The sequence below is a fragment of the Coregonus clupeaformis genome, unplaced genomic scaffold (assembly GCF_020615455.1).
Source record: "Coregonus clupeaformis isolate EN_2021a unplaced genomic scaffold, ASM2061545v1 scaf0362, whole genome shotgun sequence".
Taxonomy (NCBI): domain Eukaryota; kingdom Metazoa; phylum Chordata; class Actinopteri; order Salmoniformes; family Salmonidae; genus Coregonus; species Coregonus clupeaformis.
In genome coordinates this window covers 247,618-273,725 of record NW_025533817.1, presented here as the reverse complement: position 1 = coordinate 273,725, position 26,108 = coordinate 247,618, and the positions used below count along the sequence as shown (strand labels likewise).

Here is a 26,108-nt window from a genome sequence, read left to right as displayed (position 1 = left end):
GAAGAAGACAGCATCCCAGAGTGACGCTTGGTGAGGATTAGACTGTGTTAGTATTTGGGGGTGTGGGAGGGCCTGCTGGGCTGGGTCGTAGTGCTGCAGGGTGTCTGCTGGGCCCTGGGTAAAGACCGCTACAGACAGTGAAGAGCATAGGTACTGACAGGGGCCCTATTGAGCACAGTAATGGCTTGTACATCTCCATTTGCACCTGTATGTGTTTGTTTCCATGCGCGTGTTTGTGTGCGTGCATGTGTCTGTGTGTTTGTTTGTCAGTGTGTGTGTGATAGCCCTGTCTCTTACTCTGAGTGTGTCTAATGGTAATCTGACCATGGTCAATCCCAGGCCTCTAGCTGTCTCTGCTCTCTGCACTGGCTGACCCCAGGATTAGGTGCTGCTGTAAACCATTACAACACTGTAGTGCTGATGTCAACGCTTCCACTAATGACATTGATTCAGTTAGAATGACGCTCACTATATACTCAAGCTGGATTTACACACTTTATTGTCAGTCATTTTTTATTATATTCACAGATATGTTTGTGTAATTTTTTTATTCTGTTTCTTTTAGATCTTGTTCACAGTGTTAAATCTAATTAAAACTGAGAGTTAGTGCCTTTTCTCATTATGCAAGCACATCGTTGAGAGGAAAACAGATTGCGCACTGGACTGGTACAGACTTCATCAGGTCATCTGAATTGATGATACATGTTGCAAGGCGGTTGAGAGGCCTCTCTCACCCCTGGAGACCTCTGTTGGTGTGTGTGCTGGCAGAGGGAGCAGCCCCAGCCAACTATCTGTCTGACTGATCACTACAGATGCTCTTCCTCAAGTATTCAGAGTCCGATCCTCAGTCCGTTCGGGGACTAACAATAGCACCTGTTCCTCATAAGATAGCCCATTCATGTATCTTTAATGAAGCTTTGGGGGCAGATGGCGTGAAATGGTATTATCCAGTGCTTAGCAGTGCTAAGACAAAGAGAGAGCAGTGCCAGTGTAACAATGCGCTGTATTCACCAGGAGTGGGGAGGACACTTCATTCTATCAGACTCCTCAAGATCATCCTGGCAATAGAAATATTCTGGGCACCCAGCCAATAGGCAGATGAACTTGAGGGTAACTCTTTCAGGGTCTGGGTGTTGCCACAAAGGGTGGAGAAACTGACACACACAAACACACAAACATACACTGAAATTGAAATCTTTTGTCTGGGAGCTGATCTGTAATTTATCAACAACGTATCCTCATAACTGGCATTCATTTCCAGTCAACGGAAAATGACAGTGATAATGTGTAAATTGATAAATGCATTGTCTGCTCAACTACCGTGCCATGTGTTAATTGACAGGCTGAAGGCAAACCTCCACTATTAGATAGCACTTTGAAGCTTCTCCAGATTTGATTTCCCTTTCTCTGACATTAGCAGAGTAAATTAAAGTTTAATGCACAGTGCTCATTACTGTAAAACACAACCATTCAAACCCAATGCACGTATTTTCCCCCAATGCACATTTACATTTCCTCTTGCCTGGGTAAATCTCTTTATTGTGATATCTATTCAATAAAAACACAGTGCTGTCACTGGATAGATTTCCCTTTTCATTTACAGTTTTGTTTTTAGGCAACATTCAGGATATTTGATGAATTTAGCGATTGTCTGATTGACACTGTATTTTCTTGATATAGATTTTCTCTCAGATTCCAATTATATGGCATCAGATATCTGAACAGAATCTAATTCTGCTCCTAGAGTGATCCCTACAGTAATTAGTGTCGACATGCCTAAACATATTTATTTCAGTCTTTTGTATGAACAAAGATGTATGTCTGATTTCATTAGAGAACTAAATTGATGATATTACTGTTTCAAAAAATTATGACAGGGAATAGTTAAGATAAATATTTATCAGTGATATAAGCCGTTTATAGCTATGGAGTAATATAATTATGATGAAATGTGTTGAATCTATGAGCCACAGTGTATTCAGCTTATTTTAATAATAGTTCCACTTACGTTGGAGCAGCTGTTTCAGTGTAACACCCTGGCTTTAGCGTGATTTGTTTTGCTAGTTTACTGCGAGTAAGGTTTTAATTGCAATTATGTATGTGACTGACCTTAATAACCTTCCTGAGGGTAGACTAACACACTCAATACTGACACACCGGGAGGGAGAGTGTCTGCTTCAGAGAATCTTTCTCTGCACCGTGAGTGCAGTACATTCAGAAAAATACTTCATCTGGTTTTATAGTACAAACACTCCAACACAGGGCAGGCCCTGTTCCCCAGGGTACCCCTTCACCTGTCGCTGGCTCTAACTCATGTTGGGACATTAATTGTTGCGTTTTCCCATATGTTCTATACATGCGGGGCCAAGGGCCATCTTTCATCCGCTCTACCTGGAAACCTGGAACACCAATCCCAATAAAAAATACATTTTATTCCAGGTCATGTACTTTTCTCCAGCCGCAGCACATTTTACGGAAATACTTTTCAGATTATAGTAAAGAAAAAGGAAATGCTATACTTCTCCATTCCTTTCTGATGTACTTTCTATACTTGCACTTTGTTGAAAAGCTCCGTAGACAGAAAGTGTTATTTATTTAGTTTTCAGTCTACCTCTGCACCTCTGGCCAGATCGATAGAGTGGTCCTGAGGACATATAGCAGTGGGGAACAGGCACTGCTGCACCAGATCAGGGCACACAGGGGGAGCAGACGGAATAAAAAGTGGAGATCATAAGCAGACCTCAGCTAGAACGTGGGGGAAAAGTCATTGCTCGAAGCAGGTTGATTTCATGCCCCAATGCTGCGGCAGTAATTGCACCCAGACCCGTTTTATTGCAAGTTGATTTTAAAGAGGGATGAATGGAGAAACATTCTGTAAAGTGTTTATTTTGGGGGCTGACCTTTATTAACCCGTTTTCCAGGCGGGTTCCCCTGAGGTAGGCTGGCCCGGTGCTAGATTAACCCTTGCAGGCCCAACACAGCCTAGCTGAGCCCCATCACCGGCAGGCAGGAAGCAGAGGATCACAGTCAGATTGGGCCCTGCTTCAGCTCTCAACATGTGTCTCATTCCAAACCCCCCCACACACTACACTGCCTGTAAGAGGCATCCACAACACAAACACACTTACACACACTTACACACACACACACTCACACACACAGCGAGAGCACATATTTCTCCTCTTGCCGTAGAGAGTCAGAACAGGAGAGTCAGCTTCAGCGTGGACGGTGAAGGTTAATAATGTTAGACTGAAACAGTTTAGACAGTTTGAGGAGCAGTGTAGAATATGTGGGGGGCAGGGCGTGGCTCTGGACGTTAAGATGAAATATCACAAACAGACAGCGCTTTTGGACTGCCTTCAATTTTTTCCCCAGCTGAAAGCCGGTTGCTGTAAATTATCGCCATGGGCTTTTATCGTTTGTATAAAAGATCCTCCAAAACTATGCGATAAAGGCTGTATATCTGAGCTCATCTTCCCCTGTCAGTCAGGGCAGCTGGTTGTTTGTGTGTTTGTGCATGTCTGTATAAAGCGTTATGGTTCGACCTCCCATCTCACCACACCACCAACACTATAGAGAACAGCCTAAGGACATTGTGTTGATCTATTCACATACCTGTCTGTATCTGTCACCATCAGTCATCCCACACACCGTACACACACCGTACACACACCGTACACACACCGTACACACCACACAACCCTCTACAGGTGCTCAAATACATCCTGTAACCTCAATTCCCATCCTTTGCCTCCCACGTGTCACACCCTCGGGGGGGTGAACAATGCGCGTGCGGCGGGGTCCTTTGATGTTCCGATGTGAAATAGTGTTGGGGGATTAGGAACAGACGTGGCCGGGCCAGGTATTGTGTGAGCACACGAGGGCCGTCAGAGCCGCAGAGCCCCCTGTCAGGACACGTTAGGCCGGGCTGTGATCTGCTCTGTGCTCCCCTCTCCTCTCCTCTCCCCCTGCCTGCCTGCTTGCCTCAGTGTGCTGCTCTTTGTGTCTGTAGCTCAGCTAGGCCTCTCTCTGATCTCCGCTTCTCTCTCTGTTCAGCAGGTCCAGGGTCACATGCCTCCGCTCATGATCCCCATTTTTCCACACGACCAACGCACCCTGGCAGCAGCCGCTGCAGCCCAGCAGGGCTTTCTCTTCCCACCGGGAATCTCTTACAAGCCAGGTATGCTCCTCTCTTTCTCCCTGTTGTTTCTTTCTGTGTCTCTGTCTGTCCTGTTTTCTGTCTGTCCTGTTTTCTGTCTGTCCTGTTTTCTGTCTGTCCTGTGTCTCTGTCTGTCCTGTTTTCTGTCTGCCCTGTGTCTCTGTCTGGCCTGTTTTCTGTCTGTCCTGTTTTCTGTCTGTCCTGTTTTCTGTCTGTCCTGTCTCTGTCTGTCCTGTTTTCTGTCTGTCCTGTTTTCTGTCTGTCCTGTTTTCTGTCTGTCCTGTTTGCTGTCTGTGCTGTTTTCTGTCTGTCCTGTTTTCTGTCTGTCCTGTCTCTGTCCTGTTTTCTGTCTGTCCTGTTTTCTGTCTGTCCTGTGTCTCTGTCTGTCCTGTGTCTCTGTCTGGCCTGTTTTCTGTCTGTGCTGTTTTCTGTCTGTCCGGACTCTGTCTGTCCTGTTTTATGTCTGTCCTGTTTTCTGTCTGTCCTGTTTGCTGTCTGTGCTGTTTTCTATCTGTCCTGTTTTCTGTCTGTCCTGTTTTCTGTCTGTCCTGTTTTCTGTCTGTGCTGTTTTCTGTCTGTCCTGTTTTCTGTCTGTGCTGTTTTCTGTCTGTCCTGTTTTCTGTCTGTCCTGTTTTCTGTCTGTCCTGTTTTCTGTCTGTCCTGTTTTATGTCTGTCCTGTTTTCTGTCTGTCCTGTTATCTGTCTGTCCTGTTTTCTGTCTGTCCTGTGTCTCTGTCTGTCCTGTGTCTCTGTCTGGCCTGTTTTCTGTCTGTGCTGTTTTCTGTCTGTCCGGACTCTGTCTGTCCTGTTTTATGTCTGTCCTGTTTTCTGTCTGTCCTGTTTGCTGTCTGTGCTGTTTTCTATCTGTCCTGTTTTCTGTCTGTCCTGTTTTCTGTCTGTCCTGTTTGCTGTCTGTGCTGTTTTCTGTCTGTCCTGTTTTCTGTCTGTGCTGTTTTCTGTCTGTCCTGTTTTCTGTCTGTCCTGTTTTCTGTCTGTCCTGTTTTCTGTCTGTCCTGTTTTATGTCTGTCCTGTTTTCTGTCTGTCCTGTTATCTGTCTGTCCTGTTTTCTGTCTACCCCTCACTGTTATGGAGATGCAGTTTTCCACCTCACAAACACAGGTGCATTTTGACAGCATGGGTAATATTATGACATTGATGAAGGACCTTTCCCAATATACTCTATCCTACATATTTATTATGGGTATATATTTCATACATTTACTTGAAATGTATTTTATGTCAGTAATGCTTTTTTTTCAGTCCTAATTTTCACTGCCCCAGTTATCATAGGATCTGTACACTACTCATATCCCAGTCTCCATACAGCATCAAAGAAAAGTGTAGTCAGTAAGGCCAAGGCAGATGACGTACATTACTCCATGTCACCTTGGAAATGGAGCCAAGCCTTGGGGAGTGTTCTGTGTTCATCTCCAAGGCAGCATGCCTGTTCAACAATGGATATGAGTAAAGGAGCACTGGAATGTAAACAGCTTTTCAACATGAAAGTGTCTTGACTTCTCTGGCTGTAATCACTGTGGAAGAATCTGCTGAGGGAGCTGCCTGCTGCGGTAACACAATACTCTACCTGGGTCATCCCTGACCCCCTCACTCCCTCACTGTACTCATCAATCGCTCAAAGGATTATGTACAGCTTAGATGTCAATTTAAACATACTGCGAATGGTGGAATGTGATAGCACCAGAAACATTACAGTATTCATGTCTATACATACTATCCTGAGATAGTGTCTTGTTCCTCTGTATCTCTTTATGGAGATGAGCTGACACGTCACTCACCCAGAGACAGACAGACAGACAGACAGCAGTAGAAAGAAGAGATTAGAAGAGTCAAGGTTAAAGTGTAAAAGTGAGAGGAGGAAGAGGAGGGGGGCGAGCGTCATTTGTCCTGTGGGGATGAAGGGTGCAGGCCAGGCCCCCTCCCAGAGGTGCCTCTTCTCCCCTTGCCTGTAGCAGCATGCCTCCCTCTCCCTTTGTGTGACGAACAGAGAAACAGAATGGCTCCACACGCAACACATTCCAAATCCCAAAACAAATTTGTGGGAAATTGCTACGACATGTTGTTCGACTCCCTGCCAGGGCAGTAACCTCGCGCCCTGATCTCCTCGCCTCAGTGTTGCTGAGAATGAAAGATGTGCCACTCTGGGATTCTGTCCTTAAATATTCAGTCAGATCCCTGCCCCAGAGTGGACCCAGCCACACAGCCTCTCTCCCCTTAGCCCTATGGCTGGGGCATTCCTCTTCCTTCTTGCTGAACATTGACTATCGGCTGGAAGGAAAGTCAAATTGCACATGCAAGGGTTTTCTCATCTCCCTGACCGACCTGGGGGGAGGGAAAGTCCAGGCCTCCTTTTGTCTGTCCTGAATGCTCTCAGAAATACATTTGTTGTAAGCACCTTATCACAACATTGAGGTAACTCCAGGACATGCAGGGAGGCAGAGGGGGTCGAGTAAGATTGGCTAGTCTAGTCAGCAGGTACATAGCAGAACATTAAAAGGTGTGCTAGTGCAGCTAATACATTTACTATAAAGCCACAGGATGAAAAAAAAAGTCCGCTATTTTGGAACTACAGAGGCATGACAGCTTGAACAAAGCGCCTGAGGGGATTATTTTGCCAGTTTGATTTCTTTAATACATTTGACATAAAAAAATGTTTTATTACAAATAACAGGAGGTATTATGGACTCATGGCATGCATGGGTCGCCATGTGTACACACAGATCCTGAATTATTCATGAGTTATTCATAAAGAAAAGGAAAAAGGTCTGAAAGTGACTACCAATGACTACCATCATCAACTGAAGTAGCTTAACGGCTCTATTATCCTCAGCCCCCTAACACAAGATCCCATCTGATGACCAGTCTGATAGAGCAGAGGATGCTGCTGTGTCCACCCTCCATGAAGACTAGTGAAGTGGCCAAGCGTTCACTTCCACGCTAGGGCACACTAATCTGATGTCATCTTTATGAGACAGACCCTCCCAGGGACCACTGCTTATGACCCTGACCCCGCTGTGTTGCCACAACGACAGAACTACTCTGCACACTGTGCTCAATGGCCCTGACGTTGCATGGCAGAGCAGAGACGCAGGTCATCCTTTAAACAAATAGACCCCAGCTCGCTCTGTTTACATGGACACAGAGACATTCACTCTGATAGTAGTCTAATGGGCCTGCAAAATGACTCCATGGTCATTGGGTCCCTATGCTATGATGAGGACACACATAGACACCCTGCTGGAATGACTCCTGCCACACTTCTGTTTCGGCCGGCCCACAATAACCGACGGGCCTGTCCCTCTTGTGACTGAATACAGTAGCTGCATAAGAGCTCCATGGAATCTGTGTCAGCCATTCATGCTCACAAGTGTTAGGCCTTCTAATTGTTGTTTAACACCAACTCTCTCACCGCCTTGTTTAGCTGGATAGAGACATTGTTAGCACTTCAAACAGAGAAAATGAAATAGGGCATAGAGTTAGTAATTGAACATTCATTCCATAGCCACTTGTTTTCAAAGAACTCAAGTATTCTGACAGAATATTTTAGATTGCCCTTGCCCTTAGCATCAGGTTCCTAGTTGTGAAGAGCTCTGTTAGAGAAAGGATCTTCTCTTCTCCTGCGTCAGGCCCTGCTCTATAGTCCTACCCACTCATTTTCATTAGTGTTGAGCCCATGCTCTCATGCTGTGGTGTCTTCAAGCACAGGCTCCAGGCAGCTGGAGGGCCCTGCACTAGATGAGGGTGCTCACCGATAAAGAGGGTCAGGGCCCGATGCCGTTCAGTCCCACACAACTCCACTTAATTTGGCCCGTTTTGCAGCATGATACCTGGCTGAGAAAGGAATGCAGGATGAGTTGAACCTCTCTCTCCACCATTACTATCACCTACAGAGACCTTCAAACATTATTCAGCAGCTCCTGTCTGTCTCTGCTTTCACTTTCTCTATAGCATTATGATGTTGAACAGCTAGGGGCTCGTTGGCCCCATCTGTCTTGTTGGACAGGGAATGTCTTTGATACTGGTCTCGTTGGTAGTACCGACCATATCAGAGGTAAATTACTGGTTGATTCCTATGGAGGACCCTCTGTATGTAAGCTCTGACAGGACAGAAATCACCCTTGAGTTTGGTTCACTGTGGATGGATGAGAGATCCTGTTTTGATCACAGTGATCACTGTGCTGCATCAGGGCTACGGCAGCCGACTTGTCATGATGAAGGGAATCCATCCATCTCATCCCCTCAGCAGTTCCAGGAGTGACAACAAACACCCTATCCATAGCGTGCCTTCTCCATATGCCAGAGTTATGTACCCAGCTCTGACACAGCCATGGCGTCATCTGGCCTCCCCTGTTGGAGCCTCCTAGTGATCCATCACCCAGGCCTGACCATGGGATCAGTCATGGGATCAGCCGTCCTCAGGACAGCAGCACCCTTGAAACCCTGATTCTCTTTCATTACTGACACCAGGCTGGCAGCACGCCCAGTCTACTGGAGTCTTTATACAACCCTGGACCCCCTAGACCCCCCGAAACCCCCCTCCAGACCCCCCAGTACAGTGCCGGTGGTGTCCTCACTTGGCAGCTGACCCCTCCCTGGTTTCACATGACTTGTCATTGAGCCCCCTCGAAGTCACGCATAACTCCCCCACTCCATCTGTTTGCAGTATATACTCATGCAGGAGAGGTGCATTGAGAGAAAAAAGCCCATGGGGGTTGTAACGACCCACACCGCACCCTTTCTACGAGACAATTTGAAATCACTTCACTGGCGTGATTTTATTTGCCCCTGCCTTAAATGGGGATGGAATTTCCTGGCTGTATCACAATGTGCTGTGCTGTACAAGACTGCAAAGTGAGGGTGAAGGAAGTAAAAGGGAAATTGAAAGGGAAAGGGGGCTCCCTAGTCAGTTGTACAACTGAATGCTTTCAACTGAAATGTGTCTTCCGCAAAACAGAAGGTATATACATTCACCGTCATGCCTGTGGCTTAATGGCACCATATGAAGTGACAGGTAGAAGTGGGGTCTGAACTAGGGCCAATTTACCCTCAGTACACATGCTTCAGTCAACCCCTAGTAGGCTACAGTACTGGCCTGGCCCATCTCACCGGGGTTGGTCTGTCTGTCTGAACACACTGGGCTGAGTGTAAAGGCTTCTGGTACTGAGTTAGACTCAACACTCCCACAACATCAATCATATAGACTGTCCTTCAAACTCACTGACAGCTAGCCAAGGCACTGTAAAGCAATAAAATACAAATTATATAAAAAGGGTAATTCATACTGGTTAGATTGATGTGATAGCAAGATAAAAATGTTATTTGTTAACCGTGTTATTGTAACAGTACACTTGTTCTAACCAGTTTCTTAAAGCACTGTTCCTTCTTGTCTGCCAAGACTCTCACTGCCAAACAAACAATGTTGTGTGAAACAATAGCAGGGCATGTCTACAAATGCCTGAGAGAACACTCCACTTCCTCTGTGTAATCACTTATAATCACACAGATATTTAACACACACCTTTCATAGTGCCTGTTGGTTTCCAGCGTGGAGATGGAGAGGAGAGCAGGGAGTGGGAGTGAGGAGGGATGTAGTGTGGTGGAGGGATACGTTCCTGAGTAATCCTGCTCCAGTCGGCCCAGCTGAGCCTTTTGTTAATGCAGATGTTTGGGCCGGGAGCCGAGGGCCCAGAGGAGGAGAGGAGAGGGAGAGGAGGGCCCAGGGACTGTGTTGGCACATGCCTGGCCACTGTGGGCCCGGCTCCCTTAGCGCATTGTCTCAACCTGTGCACATTGTCCTCTCCCTCCCGACAGGTGATAACTACCCGGTGCAGTTCATTCCATCCACAATGGCAGCTGCGGCAGCGTCAGGACTCAGCCCCCTCCAGCTTCAGGTATGTGCTATGACAAAGAATGCTGCTCGGGACGCCCGCCAAGCCCAGGGCAGAAAAACGGCTAAGCAGCTGTATGCTAAGTAATGAGCTGCGCACTAAATAATCCTGGAGGCCCTAGCTCCTACAAGCTTATCACCTTACACATGCAGTTTACCCTGTTTTCTAGAGGATTTAACCCCATAGCTCCACCAGAGACGGGAGTTAGGATGATAATAGTTATTAGAGGGAATGAAAATCACTCCAGTTACCTTAATCACCTCCTGTAGAATCTATCAGACAGAGACTGTTTACTGTATTTCTGTTCCTGTGTTACACTGTTTTAGAGTTCACTTGTGTGTGTGTGTGTGTGTGTGTGTGTGTGTGTGTGTGTGTGTGTGTGTGTGTGTGTGTGTGTGTGTGTGTGTGTGTGTGTGTGTGACCTAAAGTAGTGTGTGTTGTGTGCACAGACAGAGGGGCGTGCAGTCTAAATGTAATCGGGACAGAGAGAGAGCAAGAGAGAGAGAGACAGAGAGAGAGACAGAGAGAGAGAGAGAGAGAGAGAGAGAGAGAGAGAGAGAGACAGAGACAGAGAGAGATAGAGAGAGAGATAGAGAGAGAGACAGAGAGAGAGACAGAGAGAGAGAGAGAGAGAGAGACAGAGAGAGACAGAGAGAGAGAGAGAGAGAGAGAGAGAGAGAGAGAGAGAGAGAGAGAGAGAGAGAGAGAGAGAGACAGAGAGAGAGACAGAGAGAGAGAGACAGAGAGAGATAGAGAGAGAGAGAGAGAGACGAGAGAGAGACAGAGAGAGAGACAGAGAGAGACAGAGAGAGAGAGAGAGAGAGAGAGAGAGAGAGACAGAGAGAGAGAGAGAGAGAGAGAGAGAGAGAGAGAGAGAGAGAGAGAGAGAGAGACAGAGAGAGAGACAGAGAGAGAGACAGAAAAAGAGAGAGAGAGCGAGAGAGAGCGAGCTTGATTCCTGAACAGAAGGAGAGAATGCTGGGATAGACTCCAAAGCCCTGCAGGCCCTTCCAGGAGCGTTCACATGAAGCTGTTAGAGCTGAACTGGGGTCAGGGGCTAACCCCAGGCTATACTGTTTAATAAAGATAATTATCTGGGTTCCATCTTCATAGTCATTACCGTTATAATTATCATCACTATTACCATCCAGCTCCTCTTCTCTCCAGGCCCGAGCATGCTCTTTCTATCCAAATTGACAATATGTATTCCCCAGGTTACTTTCTCTGAGTTCTATTTACATAACCAATACACAGAATGGCTATGGGAAGCAGCGAAACCCTCTGTACAATTACACTAATGCTATTACTCCTGCCTGCTTGCTTAAGAAATTATCAAAGCGCCCTTTGCAGTTCTGTGAAGTATGAAGATTGAGGATATCTTTTGAAACTGTGTTATCATAAATATTTAAGGCTCTCTGAAACTACTTGAATAAGGATCATCAGTGCAATATGTAGACTTTAATGTTCTGCCTTTGAAACAAAGGAGAAAGGAAGAAAGAAAAACAGCTCTCCAAGCGCCTGCTTTTGTGCCCGCTTGTTGTTTTGTCAACACCAGTGATAAGCTGTTGATAGCAATTAGACATTAAGCTCTCTGATAGCCAGGATGGAAGCTAAACAAAACCAGAGTGAGACAGGAGTAGGAGGAGGGAGGAGGAGAAGACTGAGAGGAAAGTGTCTTGTAACCTTTTCTTCTCGCTGATACATGAACACAATTTGTCCTTCAGAGCTTATCGCTCTCAGCATTAATGAGCCTTGGCAAGTTCTAACAATACTTGCAGTTGGAGCTGGAGAGCCCTGCTTTATCACGCAGTGAGCCATGCAGCCATGGGAAGAACATTTGGGAACGTGGAAGGTGCGGGATAAGTCTGTTCATGTTTTTCTTGCGTGTGTGTGTGTGTGTTACTCTCTGTTTGTGTATCATAGAGAAAGCTTGAGGAAAGCACAGTCTAGGTCTACTGAGTGTCTATTTATAATGGTGTTCTAGGTCAGATGGGCTAGTCATATATTTGAAGGGGTGAGGAGGGGGCTTCAGTCATTAATTCTGATAACGTATTTAACCCTGGGAATGGGCGAAAACAGAGCCTCCAAGACCATGACTTGGCTGACCTTTAGAGAACACAGTAAACAAAAAGAGGTGCATTCCTATTAATTGAAGTCTGTCCGCCTGTCGTATATTTCGGCTGCCGGCTGCTATTTACCCTGCATAGAGTCTCCCTTAAAACAGCAAGGCAAGTCAAACATGCCCTTTTCTTTAGTGCTGGGATCAACAAGCTAACCATGTGACTCCTATCACTTCTTCTACAAAGCACTGGGAGACAGGATGATTCAAACAGAATATGAAGGCAGAGATGCAAGTGATTAAGTTAAGTTCACTGTCTCCTCTCATAGTGATAATAGTGTTAGCTCCCATCGCCCATCTCCCTCAAGTCTACCAGTGAAACAGAGGGAGACGCCAAGAGAGAACACAGCAGGAGCTCTGTGTCACACAAGTCACATCAGGACAAAAGAAGCAGACAATATGTTCTTTTAGTCAACAAGAAAAATAGAGTGACAAAGAGGAGATGTGTCATTTGTGGTGAGAGGATATGAGGAGACACTTTGTCCGGCAGTTAGAAAGTACAGCACTGCGTAAGTGGTCATGCTCTCTGGCTTACACTGTGGCTCCTTGTCAGTCAGAGGACAACTAATTTGAGCGGTGCAACTAAGTACAGGAAGCATTACATTATGATGTTAGTTCCCACTGGGCAATGATGACGTTTAATTAACGTGGAAAACTGATTGGATTATTTTAAAGTCATCAACGTAAGGGAATTTCCTATTTTTGCCAACCAACTTTTAACCTAAATCTGATGACGTGACATTTTATGTTGATTTCACGTTAGTTGACTACTCACCCAAATGTAAATCTATACATTGAGCTGTTGTCTGTGCCCAGTGGTTTATCATATTCTTTCATCCAGTATATTTCTGATGTCTCTCCTATTCTGTGTAGGCTCTTATTCTACATGCTAATCTTTTAACAAAGCATCTCTGCTGCTAATTGCTGAGGAGATCCTGTGGAGGATCAGCCAGACAGAAGTGTGTGTGTTCTGGGTGTGATCATCAGTAATGGCCATATCACAAAGTTTGGTTTTCACGCATCACCAGACAGGAAGCACTGAGACTCAGCGACCCCCCCCTTCACCTGCAACCCCTTCAACTTCCTGGGCTGAGGACCCTCCCCCTGCGTGGCATTGGCTCAGCATGCCTCTCTAATTAAAATATATCTCACTGTCAGCAGCCTGGCAAGGTATAATTTTCACCAATTTACTCAGTTTAGATTGTGAAATATATGAACCTTAAAAAAGTGTCTTATTGGAGGAATTAATTCCCACAATGCAGCAGCAGTAATGTGCTCAACCATCCAGTCAGGGATGCTAGCCGCTCTGTCAGTCTTAATGTTGGCCACGCACCCGCTCACAATCTCCACTGTCATAACAGTATGGGCCCTACGTGGAGGATCCTCTCACTCCCCCTCTCTCTGCCCTTCCTCTCCAGGCATAAAAAACCAAGGTAACAAAGGTTTAGGGCTGATGGATGTAAATTAATCTTGGTCGGTGCGTTTGAGTGTTGGAGAGTGTAATTTGCTTGTCAATACAGGGTGGGATGGCGTGGCCATGGTGGCTGGCAGGGAGAGGCTGTCACCAGGCATTTTCAGTACACAGGGCAATTTCACTCAATGCTTCCCTGACAGATTGGCCCTCGTCTACGAGTCACAGGAGAGAAGGCGTGTAAACTATCCCTCCGACCGAGTGCCCCTCTTCATTAGGGTCCACTCAGGCCTGGGATGAGCTCAGGACAAGCAGGAAACAATGGCTCCATCCTGGACTGTCCTGCCCTGATTACAACTGACACAGCTCACCTAACAGGGGAAATTGTGCTCAGATTGTACCCCCGATGAGCCCCGCCACCCACTATAGTCAATTGAGCGGACAAGACAAGAGAAGAATTTCCTTAAATTTCACAAAATAATTTTCTATTTGGAGTTGCACTTAATTTGTTGTTTGTACACTATCCCCTCTCCCATAAATTGCCCTGTGAAAAACAATTTCCTTAAAGCTGATGTGGGCCTGATATATTGTTGGGCTCTTTTACCAGGGTGATAAACAGGAGAGGGAACTTTAGACAGGACTGTTTTTTATCATTGGAACCAGACTTTGACGTTTAAGCAGTTTTAGTGAAAGCATCATTGGATGAAGCGGAACATCTGTGTCCCCTCTATAGAGGATCAGAGAGAGCAGCAAATAGGACCCTCTGCTTTCAATCAGTCAAATCTCAATTTTAGTCTATCTCTCTCTGCCCCTCAGTCTCGCTCTATCACTTTCTCTCATCTATATCTCCCTGCTTTCTCCTCCATCTCCTACTTTGTATATTACCCTCTTTCTTTCTTTCTCTCATTTATTTTTTTTGCCTCTTTCTGTGTGCACTCTTACTCCTTTTCTTCCTCAAATTGCACAGGACCGCCACATCCTTAAGCTGTAAAATATTGGATGTTAAATTGCCTGAGTGGTGACTTTACACTGCAATTACCATCCATCACAGTGGAAATGGCATCACTCAGGCCCAATGCTAAACCTGCTCTAGCCTTGCTGTCATAAACACATGAAAAGCAGCCCACGTGCTACAATGACAACCGGACCAGATCTGAGCAGCGAGAGATGCGTGTGAAGGGCACTCAGTGGCTGAGACGGCTGGAGTGACAGGGAGGACTCGGAGTCTCAAAGACTCCCAGACAGAGAGGGAGAGCAGGAAACCTGGTATTATCTTTTGTTTGGAGGCAAATGCATGTGTACTCCGGATGTGTGGAGAGACTGGGGCCTCTGCCATCACCAACAACAAGTGAAGCACTTTCGACTTTGAGTTTAAAGAGAGAGAAGAACTGAGACAGACACAGAGAGAGAGAGAGAGAGAGAGAGAGAGAGAGAGAGAGAGAGAGAGAGAGAGAGAGAGAGAAAAAGAGAGAGAGAGAGAGAGAGAGAGAGAGAGAGAGAGAGAGAGAGAGAGAGAGAGAGAGAGAGAGAGAGAGAGAGAGAGAGAGAGAGAGAGAGAGAGAGAGAGAGAGAGAGAGAGAGAGAGAGAGAGAGAGAGAGCAGCTGGTTCTCTGTTTGTGAGGAGAGGAGAAGAGAGGAGTGTGGTCTTTGAAGGTAACCCAGAGCAGTGCAGCAGTGCTAGCTGTGTATGGAGAGGAGGAGAGCTAATGGGATGGCTAGGTGAGCAGCTGGATAGACTCTTTAGTGAACAGAGGGACAGATGGACAGATGGACAGATAGTGTGGATAATGCAATGAGAGGCGCTGAATGTGAGGGCTGGTTCAGGGGCCTGACTGATGGCTAGGAGCTTTGGGCCTGGAGAACACACACAGTGTTAGGCTAGGATAGTTAGATCCAAGATGAGAAGGATTGTGTTGTTGAGAGTGTGTGTGCATTTGTGTGTGTGTGTATGAGAGAGAGGCAGAGGCGAGCAGGCTGGAAGGAGAGAAGGAGGAGGGGTAGAGCAGGGGAGCAGGTTGGGTGCCAGCAGATGAGACAGATGTTGGGCCATACTGGAAAGCATCGGCACAGTGCACCAGGACGCCTGCCTCCGCTCCTGACATCTGGGCCTCGCCTGGGTCAGCCTGCCTGGTCGCCCTGGGCAATGAGCCTGTACAAGCCTTGTGGCAAACGGGGCTGGCGCTGCGCTGCCTTTTAAACGGCGGGATGCACCGGAGCATGATTAATGCCCTCATGTCCACCCCACTGCTCAGCAGAGGCAAGGCAGAGGTGACTAAGAGAGAGAGAGAGAGAGAGAGAGAGAGAGAGAGAGAGAGAGAGAGAGAGAGAGAGAGAGAGAGAGAGAGAGAGAGAGAGAGAGAGAGAGAGAGAGAGAGAGAGAGAGAGAGAGAGAGAGAGAGAGAGAGAGAGAGAGAGAGAGAGAGAGAGAGAGAGAGAGAGAGAGAGAGAGAGAGAGAGAGAGAGAGAGAGAGAGAGAGCTGCCTCAGAGGACAGACAATAGCACATCACACTCACAATGCCGTGATGTTAAGTATAGCTTTGTCATCTTTCAGTAATTTGTAGTGTGTCTGTTGCGTCAGAGTGAGTTGAATCTGAGGCCTCAGTTGTTGGAAGTGTGTAATGCACCATTAGGGCTGGGAGCAGGAAGGCTGTCCAAATCTGCCACTGTATTTTACAGCATCTGTCACTGAGCTTTGGCCCTGCCCTTCTCTTTAAGAACAAACAAGATTCCACAGCTTGTTTTTCTGAGAAATGTTTTTTTCCCTCCCTGTTTTTCCCCCAAAGCCCACTCCACATCCCCCTCACCCTCCCTCTGCCCCAAGTACACAAATGGCAGAGGCAACTTACAGAACCTACTCTGCCTGTTATCAATGCTGCTCTCTAGTTGCATTTCCTTTTCTTTTTACACCAAATTAAAAGTGTGGAAACTTAACGAATAGCAGGCTGAAACAACACACATCTAATTAATTTTGGCTGACAATAATTATTTTGTTCCGAATGGATTGGTTTATCCAAGATGCAAAATAATGAGTTTTCCTTAAACATAAAAAATTGTAATTGATCTGTTGCCTTTTATATATATATGCCCTATACTATATCTAAATAGCCTCTGTTGAGTCTAATATGCTGGGAGCATGGTCTGGACATGTGCTGAGATGTCCAACATCATCAGTGGAGTGTGTAATCTCAGTATAATGTTGTCGCAGGCAGAAAAGTGAACCTCCTCGTTTAACCTCTGCCGCCTCCAGAGGGCTTGTTTTTAATTACTAGAGGCTAACAAGCTGACCTTGGGCCTGGAGCGCTCATTTGGAACATGCTCTCTGAGATGTGCTCTGCTCTTCTGGGAGAGACGGAGGGAGGGAGGAAGGGAAGGAGGGAGAGTAGGAGGGAGGGACGGGGTCGCAGGAAGGGTGTGTGTGTTTGTGTGTGTGTGTTTTAACTGTTTTCTTTGAGGAAGTGGATACTGTAGGAGTCAACACAGAGGCTTTGTTCAGTCTTAGTTCATGTTTCTGTGTTCTGGCAGAAATAGCATCATCCCAGGAGAACCCAGGCAGCAGGACCTCTGTGCCTGCCTGTCTGCCTGCCCAGCAGAGCCATGGGGGAGGGGTGAGGGCTGAGGGAGCATAATGTCAAACATCCAGAAAAACAGGAAACTTTACCAGCCCCAACGATTTATAGTATAGCACGGAAACCATAACATTACATTTATCATAGACATAACTTGTTGTGTTAAAAGTAGTCATTATTCACCCCCATTGTCTCTCTCTTTTCTTCTCTATCTGTCCGTCCGTCCGTCTGTCTGTCTCTCTCTCTCTCTCTCTCTCTCTCTCTCTCTCTCTCTCTCTCTCTCTCTCTCTCTCTCTCTCTCTCTCTCTCTCTCTCTCTCACGTACACTCACTCAACACAAACATTCTGGCATATTCCTACCCTCAATAGCTGTTTCCATTTTAATTGGTAAGGACAGTGAAGTCAAGTGTTTTAGTGCTTGAGAATAGTTTGTTTTTGTGGCAATAGGAGAGTGCAGGGTGAAACCACTACTGCTACTGATGAGAGCAGAGAGCAGAGACGACTCAGGACTCGACCTGCTGCATGCTGGCCGTTGTGGACCTGGGGCACCAAGCCAGCTCTTCCTAGCCCCAGCCCCAGTCCCAGTCCCAGCCCCTGCCCCAGTCCCAGTCCCAGCCCCTGCCCCAGTCCCAGCTCCTGATCCCTGTCTTACCATTGACTTTCAGTATGACCCTCATTACCAACAGGCACCTTCTGGTGTGGCAGACCTGCAAGATGGTGGGGGGTGCGGGGAAGGGAGTAAGTGTGTGGGCCTACCGGGAGAGACCTCTGTGAGACAAGCAGGCAGGCAGGCAGATGTCCTTCAGTTAGGGGACTGGAACATGTGTCCTGGACAGAGACGGTGTTAGTCAGTCAGGTCAGCCAGTGGCTGTCTCCTGTCTCCCCCTCTCCCTCCCTCTCCCTCCCTCAAACTCACACCCCTCTGTTTCACCTAGTACCCAGCTAGTTAACACATACATTCTTACACAACTAGGCTGAAACACACTGAAGACGTGGCAGCCCTCCGCAGCCCTACCTCCTCTCTGTCCTTGAGCGGTGCATGGATTAGTTAGCGGTGGCTGTGTGTCGTGTCACACCTCCCTCCTGCATGTCTTCCTGCTCTCCTGATTGTATTTATTGTTTCTTACCTCCTGGAGTCTGGCTGTGCTGGGTAGAGCTGCAGCTCCTCACCCCATGGCTACGACCTGCTAATCAGGCCTCACAAAAGCCAGGCTGACTGCCTCTAATTTGAAGCAAAACCCAATTATGCTATTTTTCCGGAACAATAAAGTTCTTCCCACTCGAGGTCAGGGGCTTTGCCCATCTACAGCTCTGTTAACAAACATCTGTCCAACAGACTCGGCTTCCGCTCCGCTCCTACACAGACTGGAGCCTCACGTGTAGCCTAGAGACATAGTCAGGCAGCTCGACGAGAGCCATGCTCAACTCCACAATCTACTTCAGCAAACAACTATGTCACCCTAACCCAAAATGCTCAAACTAACTCAACGTTGTATTAGTGAGGTGGGGGGGGTAGAGTTGTGTCCATTTCGGTGGCCCCTTGAAGACAAAAGGCTGTTTGTGTGTGAGGTGGGGGCAGTGCTATCATTGTGGGAACATAATCAGTCGGTCATTTCCGCTGCCCATGTGCTGTTGTGCGCCTCGGGTCCCCCAGAAGAATGAACCTTTTGTGTGCTGTGTATGTGGCGGCGATAAAGTTTGGTACAGGAGAGTATACATGTTTATATCTGGAGATATGTGAGCAGGACACAAAGTGCTTTGTTTGGCTTTAGTCTGCGTCTGCACTACGGAGGGTGGGGCACACAGGCCACCGGGGCTGCGCCACTTTTTCCATCCACACAAATGGAGTCTGTATGGGGCCCTGGCAAACCAGGAAATGAGACAAGGCATGCTGATTGGTCATACCGAACAGAAAGTAAATTCTCCTTGACAACGCCATCTGTTTGAATAACATAGAAACAGAGCGGCTTACCTACTCTGAGCCAGAAGGCTTGTCAGAGAGTTATGAGGTGGTATCTGTCTGGTCTGGAGCTGTGAGAGATTGTACATACTGTACTCTACCTAGCCCTCACTCTGAGACAGCAGTCCTATTTGACAGGCCCCTGCCACTTACAGCAGGGGACAAAAGCCAATTTAACCACTTACCTGGTGGCCAATCAATAATAGCCTGAGGCAGACAGTAGTGCTGTCAACATAGGGGAGTGGGTCTTAGAGAGGGGCCAGTACAAAAACATAATAAACTCCAGACCTGATCATAAAACAATCTAATTTATGCTGTGTTCAAACTGACTGGAAAAGAGTGGAAACTCAGATTTGTATTTGAATGTTAGATACCCATTAATTATAGTTCACATGTTCATAGTGCCTAGAAGTTTTAACAGCATCACTAAAGCCTCCAGTTTTCATCAATGATAGACAATCTGCCTTCCTTATATCTAAAGTTTATTTAAATGATGACGTTTATTGTGTTGTGGGATTTTTTGACCCAACACCCATTTTCTGTGATGTGTGTCTGACATTTTTTAATATGTTTTCAAAAGACATCAGTATCCGTAATAACCTATCCACTGAGCGCCTGCCAGATAATCAGGACAGCAGTAGACATATAGAATATTATACAGAGTTCAATCCCTTTGCTGTGTGGAAAAGTGATTGTCATTGAACGCTTAGCCAGTCATCAAAACCACACGTCTGAGTGGTAAGTCACCACTGGTTAGTAAAGTTACTGATTTATCGCCAAGGAAAACAAGCATGATGACATCAATGGTCTTTGTGCAGCAAGCAGGATGGGGCCTTAATAATGTATGCGTTTAATGTATTCTGTGATGGGAGTCCAACTGGGTTTGGTTTTCTAAGTGTGGGATGGCAGGCGTATAGAGGGCCAGCTCAGGTGGCTGTGTTATAGGGTCCTATTACAGGCCAGAAACTCCAACAGAAACCTCTCTACTGCAGCTCCTTCCACAGTGGAGGGTGGAGGGAAATCAGAACAGTCTCTCTCACGTTGTCTGAAAACTTCTCTCTGTGATGAGCGGAAAAAGAGCGCTCCAAGTGTGCTGAATGAGAGCCATGGCTGTGTGGTTTTTAAAAAGGCTGCTGTCTCTCCCTGGATTCAAGCTTTGATATACAGTAAAGACCTTTGATGGAGGTTCTCTGCCAGGCATGGAAAGAGAGGAAGACGTGTGAGAGAGAGAGAGAGAGAGAGAGAGAGAGAGAGAGAGGGAGAGAGAGAGCGAGAGAGAGTGACAGAGAGACAGAGACAGAGAGAGAGAGAGAGAGAGAGAGAGAGAGAGAGAGAGAGAGAGAGAGAGAGAGAGAGAGAGAGAGAGAGAGAAAAAGAAAAAAAAAGCTTTGAATGGTGTCTGGCTTTGGATGTTAACGCCTTGTGGGTTTCCTCCCTCTCCTCCCTACAGCAACTGTATGCCGCCCAGCTTGCCAGCATGCAGGTCTCTCCTGGAGCCAAGATGCCGCCACTCCCCCAGCCTCCCAACAACAGCGGACCCATCTCCCCCTCCGGCCTGAAGAACGACAAGAGATCCTCCAGCCCTATCACTCAAATCAAGGTAGGCCCCCGCCTCTCATCCCTCACACAGCCCACCACCCACTGCCCAATGCCCCTGCCACTCAAGTCAAGGTAGCCCTGCCTACCCTCACCCATCACTTAACCCACCCACAGCCCACCGCCTAAGTACTGGAGTGGTGCTTGACCCAGCCTGCTGCCTGCTCAGTAAATGAGTGGTAGCAGTGGTAGTGGTGCTGCTGTTCTGTGTTCTGTGCTAATACTGGGCCAAACGTCTTACCGGCCCATCAATCTGTGGGCCTTTAACAAGGCCCGCTCTCTCTCAACCAGAACTCTGTGGACATGGTTGCTATGGCTGTGGGCGCTCTAAGTGAGAGAATTTGTGGAACACATGGTTTCAGATCACAAGGAACAGCAGAACCTTTTTTATTATCACATCCACTGGGATGGAACAAAACCATTAGAACAGAGAGAGAATCACTCGTATGTTAATGCAGTTTAAAAAGTGAAGGGAAAGGAGGAATTGATGGGTCTTATTGTCTTGTAAATAAACCAGAGAGCAGGGCCTGCTACTGCATGGCCTGGATCCACCAGACCTCTGTATGGAGCATAGGGTAGATACATCATCCTCTCACCATTAGAGGCCAAAATCAGAAACATGCCTCCATTTGGAAAAGTTTAGCTTAATATCACAATAGTGAAGGGACTTAAATCATGTAATTGAATGGTAGTGCAGCTCTCTCTCTCTGGTATTCTCTTCAGCATGCAGGATCTGGAGCTAAAACACTGCCTCCCCCACAACCCCAGGCACACAGCCTCCTGAAAGCTCATCCATGGGCCTGTATCAAGCTGTCTCCTCAACACTGTCACTTTATAGGATCTATGTCATTAAGGCTGTTTGTTAGATAAGAGGCACTGTACAGATCCTACAGGCCTTTTCACTCAAATATTTTGACATTGAGTTGACGTTCTGAATTGGCTCTATGGGTATGTATCGTACTTCTAAACACTACAAGGTTGTGAACTTGAACTATCAATAACTAAACACTAATGTAAAGTACATATGTCCCCAAAGCCCCATCTGTATTCATCCTTAGTTAGAATTAGATTGCTGTTAGTTTTGTTTGTCAGCTTTTGGCTTCATTGGATGACAAACTGTTATTGGCACAGCAATAACAAGGCCTTGAGGCAGTCTGTGTCTGAGCCAGCCATATGTTTGGACAAGAAGACACTTGGGCTTTGAAAAAGACTGTTAACAACAGCATACAGACTAATATCAGTGATGAGACTTCACTAGAAAGATAGATAAGGAGGCAGTAGAGCTATCCTTGACCCACCCAGGTACTTTCCTCCATTGGTACGTGTGTAATACCTACAGTACCATCCAGTCAGGTAGCAGGTATCCTCTCCAAGAGCTCCTAGACACTGCCCTGGGGAACACCACAGATCACCATCAGCCTCAATCACAACTTACTGCTGCTCTGTGCTGCACTGCAACCAGCCCAGCAGACATGTCCTTCTGTGACCTGACATCTCACATTAACTCACCCAACTTCACTAAGAATGCATTCTAAGCCAGTTATACAATTTATTACACACTGTCGGATGCAGTATTACATGAAACAAATGACTAACACCAGTATCCGCAAATGAGAAAGGAAATTGGAAAACAACTTAATGAATTAGATAACGCAACTGACGTTTGATGACTGTTACTTACAACCATCTTTAATCATCACCATGCATCTCTGTAATGTGGTTATTATTCATTCTTAGACCAGAGAAGAGGGAGAACAGATGAAGATGAACAGAGAGGCAAAAATCTGATTTAATTATTGTGAACAAAGGCGCTCGGCAACTGTGAGGACGGCCATGATGGCACGGTGCCAGCAGATGAATGAGGAGAGGAGGGGAGAGGAGAGGAAAAGAGGGGGAGAGTAGAGCAGAGCAGGATAGAAGAGGGGAGAGGAGAGAAGGGGAGAGGAGAGGGGGGAGCAGTGGACGGTCAGATAGGAGCACTAGTAATTAGTCAGGAGCAGAGTGTTGTCTGGGAGCCCACACATACTCCAACAGGATGTGTGGGCCCTTATTCACATCGATCTCCTCTCTCTCCCGCTGTCTCTCCCTCTCTATCTCTCTCCCCCTCTTTCTGTCTGTTTCGCTCTCTCTTTCTCGCTCTCTCCTATCTCTCGCTCTCGCTCTCTCCCACTCCTTTCCCTTACCCCATCTCCACAAGGAGGAGGGAACGCAGCCTCTCAACCTGTCTGCCCGGCCCAAGACGGCTGAGCCAGTCAAGTCCCCCACGTCCCCCACACACAGCCTGTTCACGGGCAGCAAGACCAGCCCCAACAGCCTGTCCAAGAGCGGCATCCCCAGTCCCCTCGGAGGCATGGGCCGTGGGTCTTCTCTGGGTAAGAACTGGCCACACTCTGCATCTCACCTCCAGCTCCATCTCCAATAGTTAATACATACTGATTGAATAACCACACAGGAGCACACACAGATCTGTTTTGAACTGGCCACCCCCTAGATCACATAGAAAGATCAGTATAATTCCATAACATTGATATAGGATCAAAGCTGGATATTTTGTTGGTTTTATTTTCTGTGTTTAGATAATGGGAGTTGAACATACAATATTTCACACTGTCAAGGTGTACAAATGGCTTTGAACAATGTGACCAGCCAGAATGTTGGCAATTTTTTTTATCTGGATTAAACAAAAGTGAATGACGTTTATCCCTATGTAGACGAAACTGTTGACACAATTGCAACTCCTATTCTCGGTAGAACCTTGGTATTAAAAACCATGCAATATAGACCTGCGGATGTTGTAACACATTATTTGTTTTTAAGAGGTCTCACGTTTCACCATCCCTCTCATGTTAAGCCTTTCTACTCAGCCTTTGCTAACTGTTATTAAATGCAGTCTTTCATTAAAGTGGCTGTATTTCCGCTGTTTGGCTCAGACCGGGGGCTTTAAACCCAGTCCCTATGTTTGTTTTTCTTCTATTTCTGTGTTTTTAACTGTCATCCCTCCTCACCTAACTTTGAGATGTTAATTACACAAAGAAGGCGACAGACTCGGTCTACTGCCTCTCGCTGTATTTAAAACAGCCCCACACGTACACAGATGCAGGCAGCACACACACACATACACACACACACACACACATACACACTCACTGGAAAAAGGAGGAGGACCTCCTACAAGGCTTGATTCTCCACATAGGATGATGAACACCTGTCAGTGGGCTCATTCACTGTGAATCAAAATGAATAGTGTGTATGTGTATCTACTGTTTATGTGTGTGTGTTTTTAACTGGGCGTGTCCCTCCCTCCCCCAGACATCCTGTCCAGCCTGAACTCCACAGCGCTGTTCGGGGACCAGGATGCGGTGATGAAGGCCATCCAGGAGGCCAGGAAGATGAGAGAACAGATCCAGAGAGAGCAGCTGCAGCACCACCAGCAGGGCATGGAGGCCAAGCTCTCTGCCCTCACAGGCATGGGCCTCAACAACTGCAGCAGGGCTGACAAGGTCAGAATGCCTGCCCCCTCCGTCCGTCTGTCTGTCTGTCCATCCAGCTCTCTGTCTCATTCTCTCTCATTCCTTTTCTCCTCTCTTCCATGTATCTTCCTGTATGTTGCTTTCTGTTTATTCACTCTTCTCTTTCTGTCTCTTTTCTCCCTCCCTCCCTCTTTTGTCCTCACCAACAGAGCTGGTTCACTGAGTACATTGTGAGTAGCCCAAAACCAGAACTAGTAAAGTGATTTCCGCTATTTTCTTTTTTAGATATAGTTCTTCAGACCAATGTTTGTCTTTAATCCTAGTCCAGAGTAGTGGTTTTGATTGACATTGGCATGGCTGTGTGTGTGTGTGTGTGTGTGTGTGTGTGTGTGTGCGTGCGCGTGTGTGTGTGTGCGTGCGTGCATTATGGTGTTTGCGTGTGTGTGTTGCTGTTGGTGGTAGAGGAACGGACCATGGTGCTGCCCGGTGCGGGTTAACACTCTGATGTCTCTGCCCAATTAAAGCAGACATACGGCCCTCTCCGTCCCTCGACATGGGACAGGGGTGCTTTGTACCAGGAGCACACACACTCCCCTCCCTGGGACTCCCTTTTAAAATATCTTCAAGCGATGAGTCAATCAAGGAGAGAAAAAAACATCCTCCTCCCTCTGATTGGTGCCATATTGCCAGTTGGCTGTGAGGAGCAGGCAGGAACTGGGAGCAAAGCTTCATTAATATTTCAACACCTGACACTTTGAACCAACACATTCAACTAGGTCAATGTATATGTAAAAAAGTCAATGAATATCTATTTTGATTTCTTCTTTAATTTAATATTAGGGGTAAATCTGTGTCTACACAGGTGGCAATGCAGTGAGCTCAGACTGAAGTGTGTCAAGTCAAGGGACATGGCCTATAGTTAAAGAACTCAGTGGGATAAAATTGTCTTGCCATGCAACCAGACAATAAAACCTTTTGTATGGTTTTTGTATTGAAAGTTCAGTCCCATCTCACAGAGTTGCATCATTAAAAAAGGAAAAACACACTACCATTTTTTTCTAGTTGTACCCCTTAACACTTAACACCCCACCCTCATAACTGTTACTGTTAGCTAGTTACGCTTCCTCCGTTTCTCTGTCTTTGTTCGTTATCCACTAAGTGGGACAAGGCAAAGGTGGGTGAGTCTGAGGCCCGTAGAGTAATGTTAACTCTCCCATCTCCCGTTTCCACTCAGTCACTGTCTGTCTGTCTGTGTGTCTGCGGGATGGCCCTGTAGTGTTCTCTACCTCCCTGACTCTAAGGTGAGCCAAGCTCCAGAATCTGCTCCTACATGATATGAATGCAGCGTGCGAACAATGCCCTGAAAGGAACTGTTTTCAACAGGCAGCAAACACCTACCACGCCATTGTTCTTAGCAGGTAGAGCTTAACGCTTTTCTCTTTTGTTGGCTTTAGTTTTAGTTTCGACTGCATTGTGGGCCTGTCTAGTCAGCCTGTGTTTAAACAATCCTCTCAGGTGAGCTGTGTGTATTTATAACAGGGGCTGACACTGTCAATCACTCCTCACCTCTGCTCTACCCTTTTCAGTCTGTGTACTGTCTGAGGAAAGAGAGACAGAGAGAGAGACAGAGACAGAGAGAGACAGAGAGAGAGACAGAGACAGAGAGAGACAGAGAGAGAGACAGAGACAGAGAGAGACAGAGAGAGAGAGAGACAGAGAGAGAGACAGAGAGAGAGACAGAGACAGAGAGAGACAGAGAGAGAGACAGAGACAGAGAGAGACAGAGAGAGTGAGAAAGATATTAAAGATGGTGGGTAAATGCGGGGCGAAAGGCTTTGATGTCATATCAAATAAAGAGTTATTTGTCACATGCCTCATAAACAACAAGTGTAGACTAACAGTGAAATGGTTACTTACGG

The 26,108-nt window shown here is 46.7% G+C and overlaps 1 protein-coding gene across 2 annotated transcripts in view; it reads left to right on the top strand.

The window, feature by feature from the left end:
* Positions 1-26,108, top strand: part of LOC121583560 (transcription factor SOX-6-like) — a 107,234-nt gene that overhangs the window by 52,798 nt on the left and 28,328 nt on the right. For both annotated transcript variants that reach the window (XM_045215062.1, XM_045215061.1), the window contains exons 6-10: positions 4,060-4,180; positions 9,990-10,069; positions 20,574-20,723; positions 22,917-23,091; positions 24,029-24,219. In XM_045215062.1, coding sequence (XP_045070997.1) covers positions 4,060-4,180; positions 9,990-10,069; positions 20,574-20,723; positions 22,917-23,091; positions 24,029-24,219 — 717 coding nt within the window. The remainder of the gene's footprint in view (positions 1-4,059; positions 4,181-9,989; positions 10,070-20,573; positions 20,724-22,916; positions 23,092-24,028; positions 24,220-26,108) is intronic.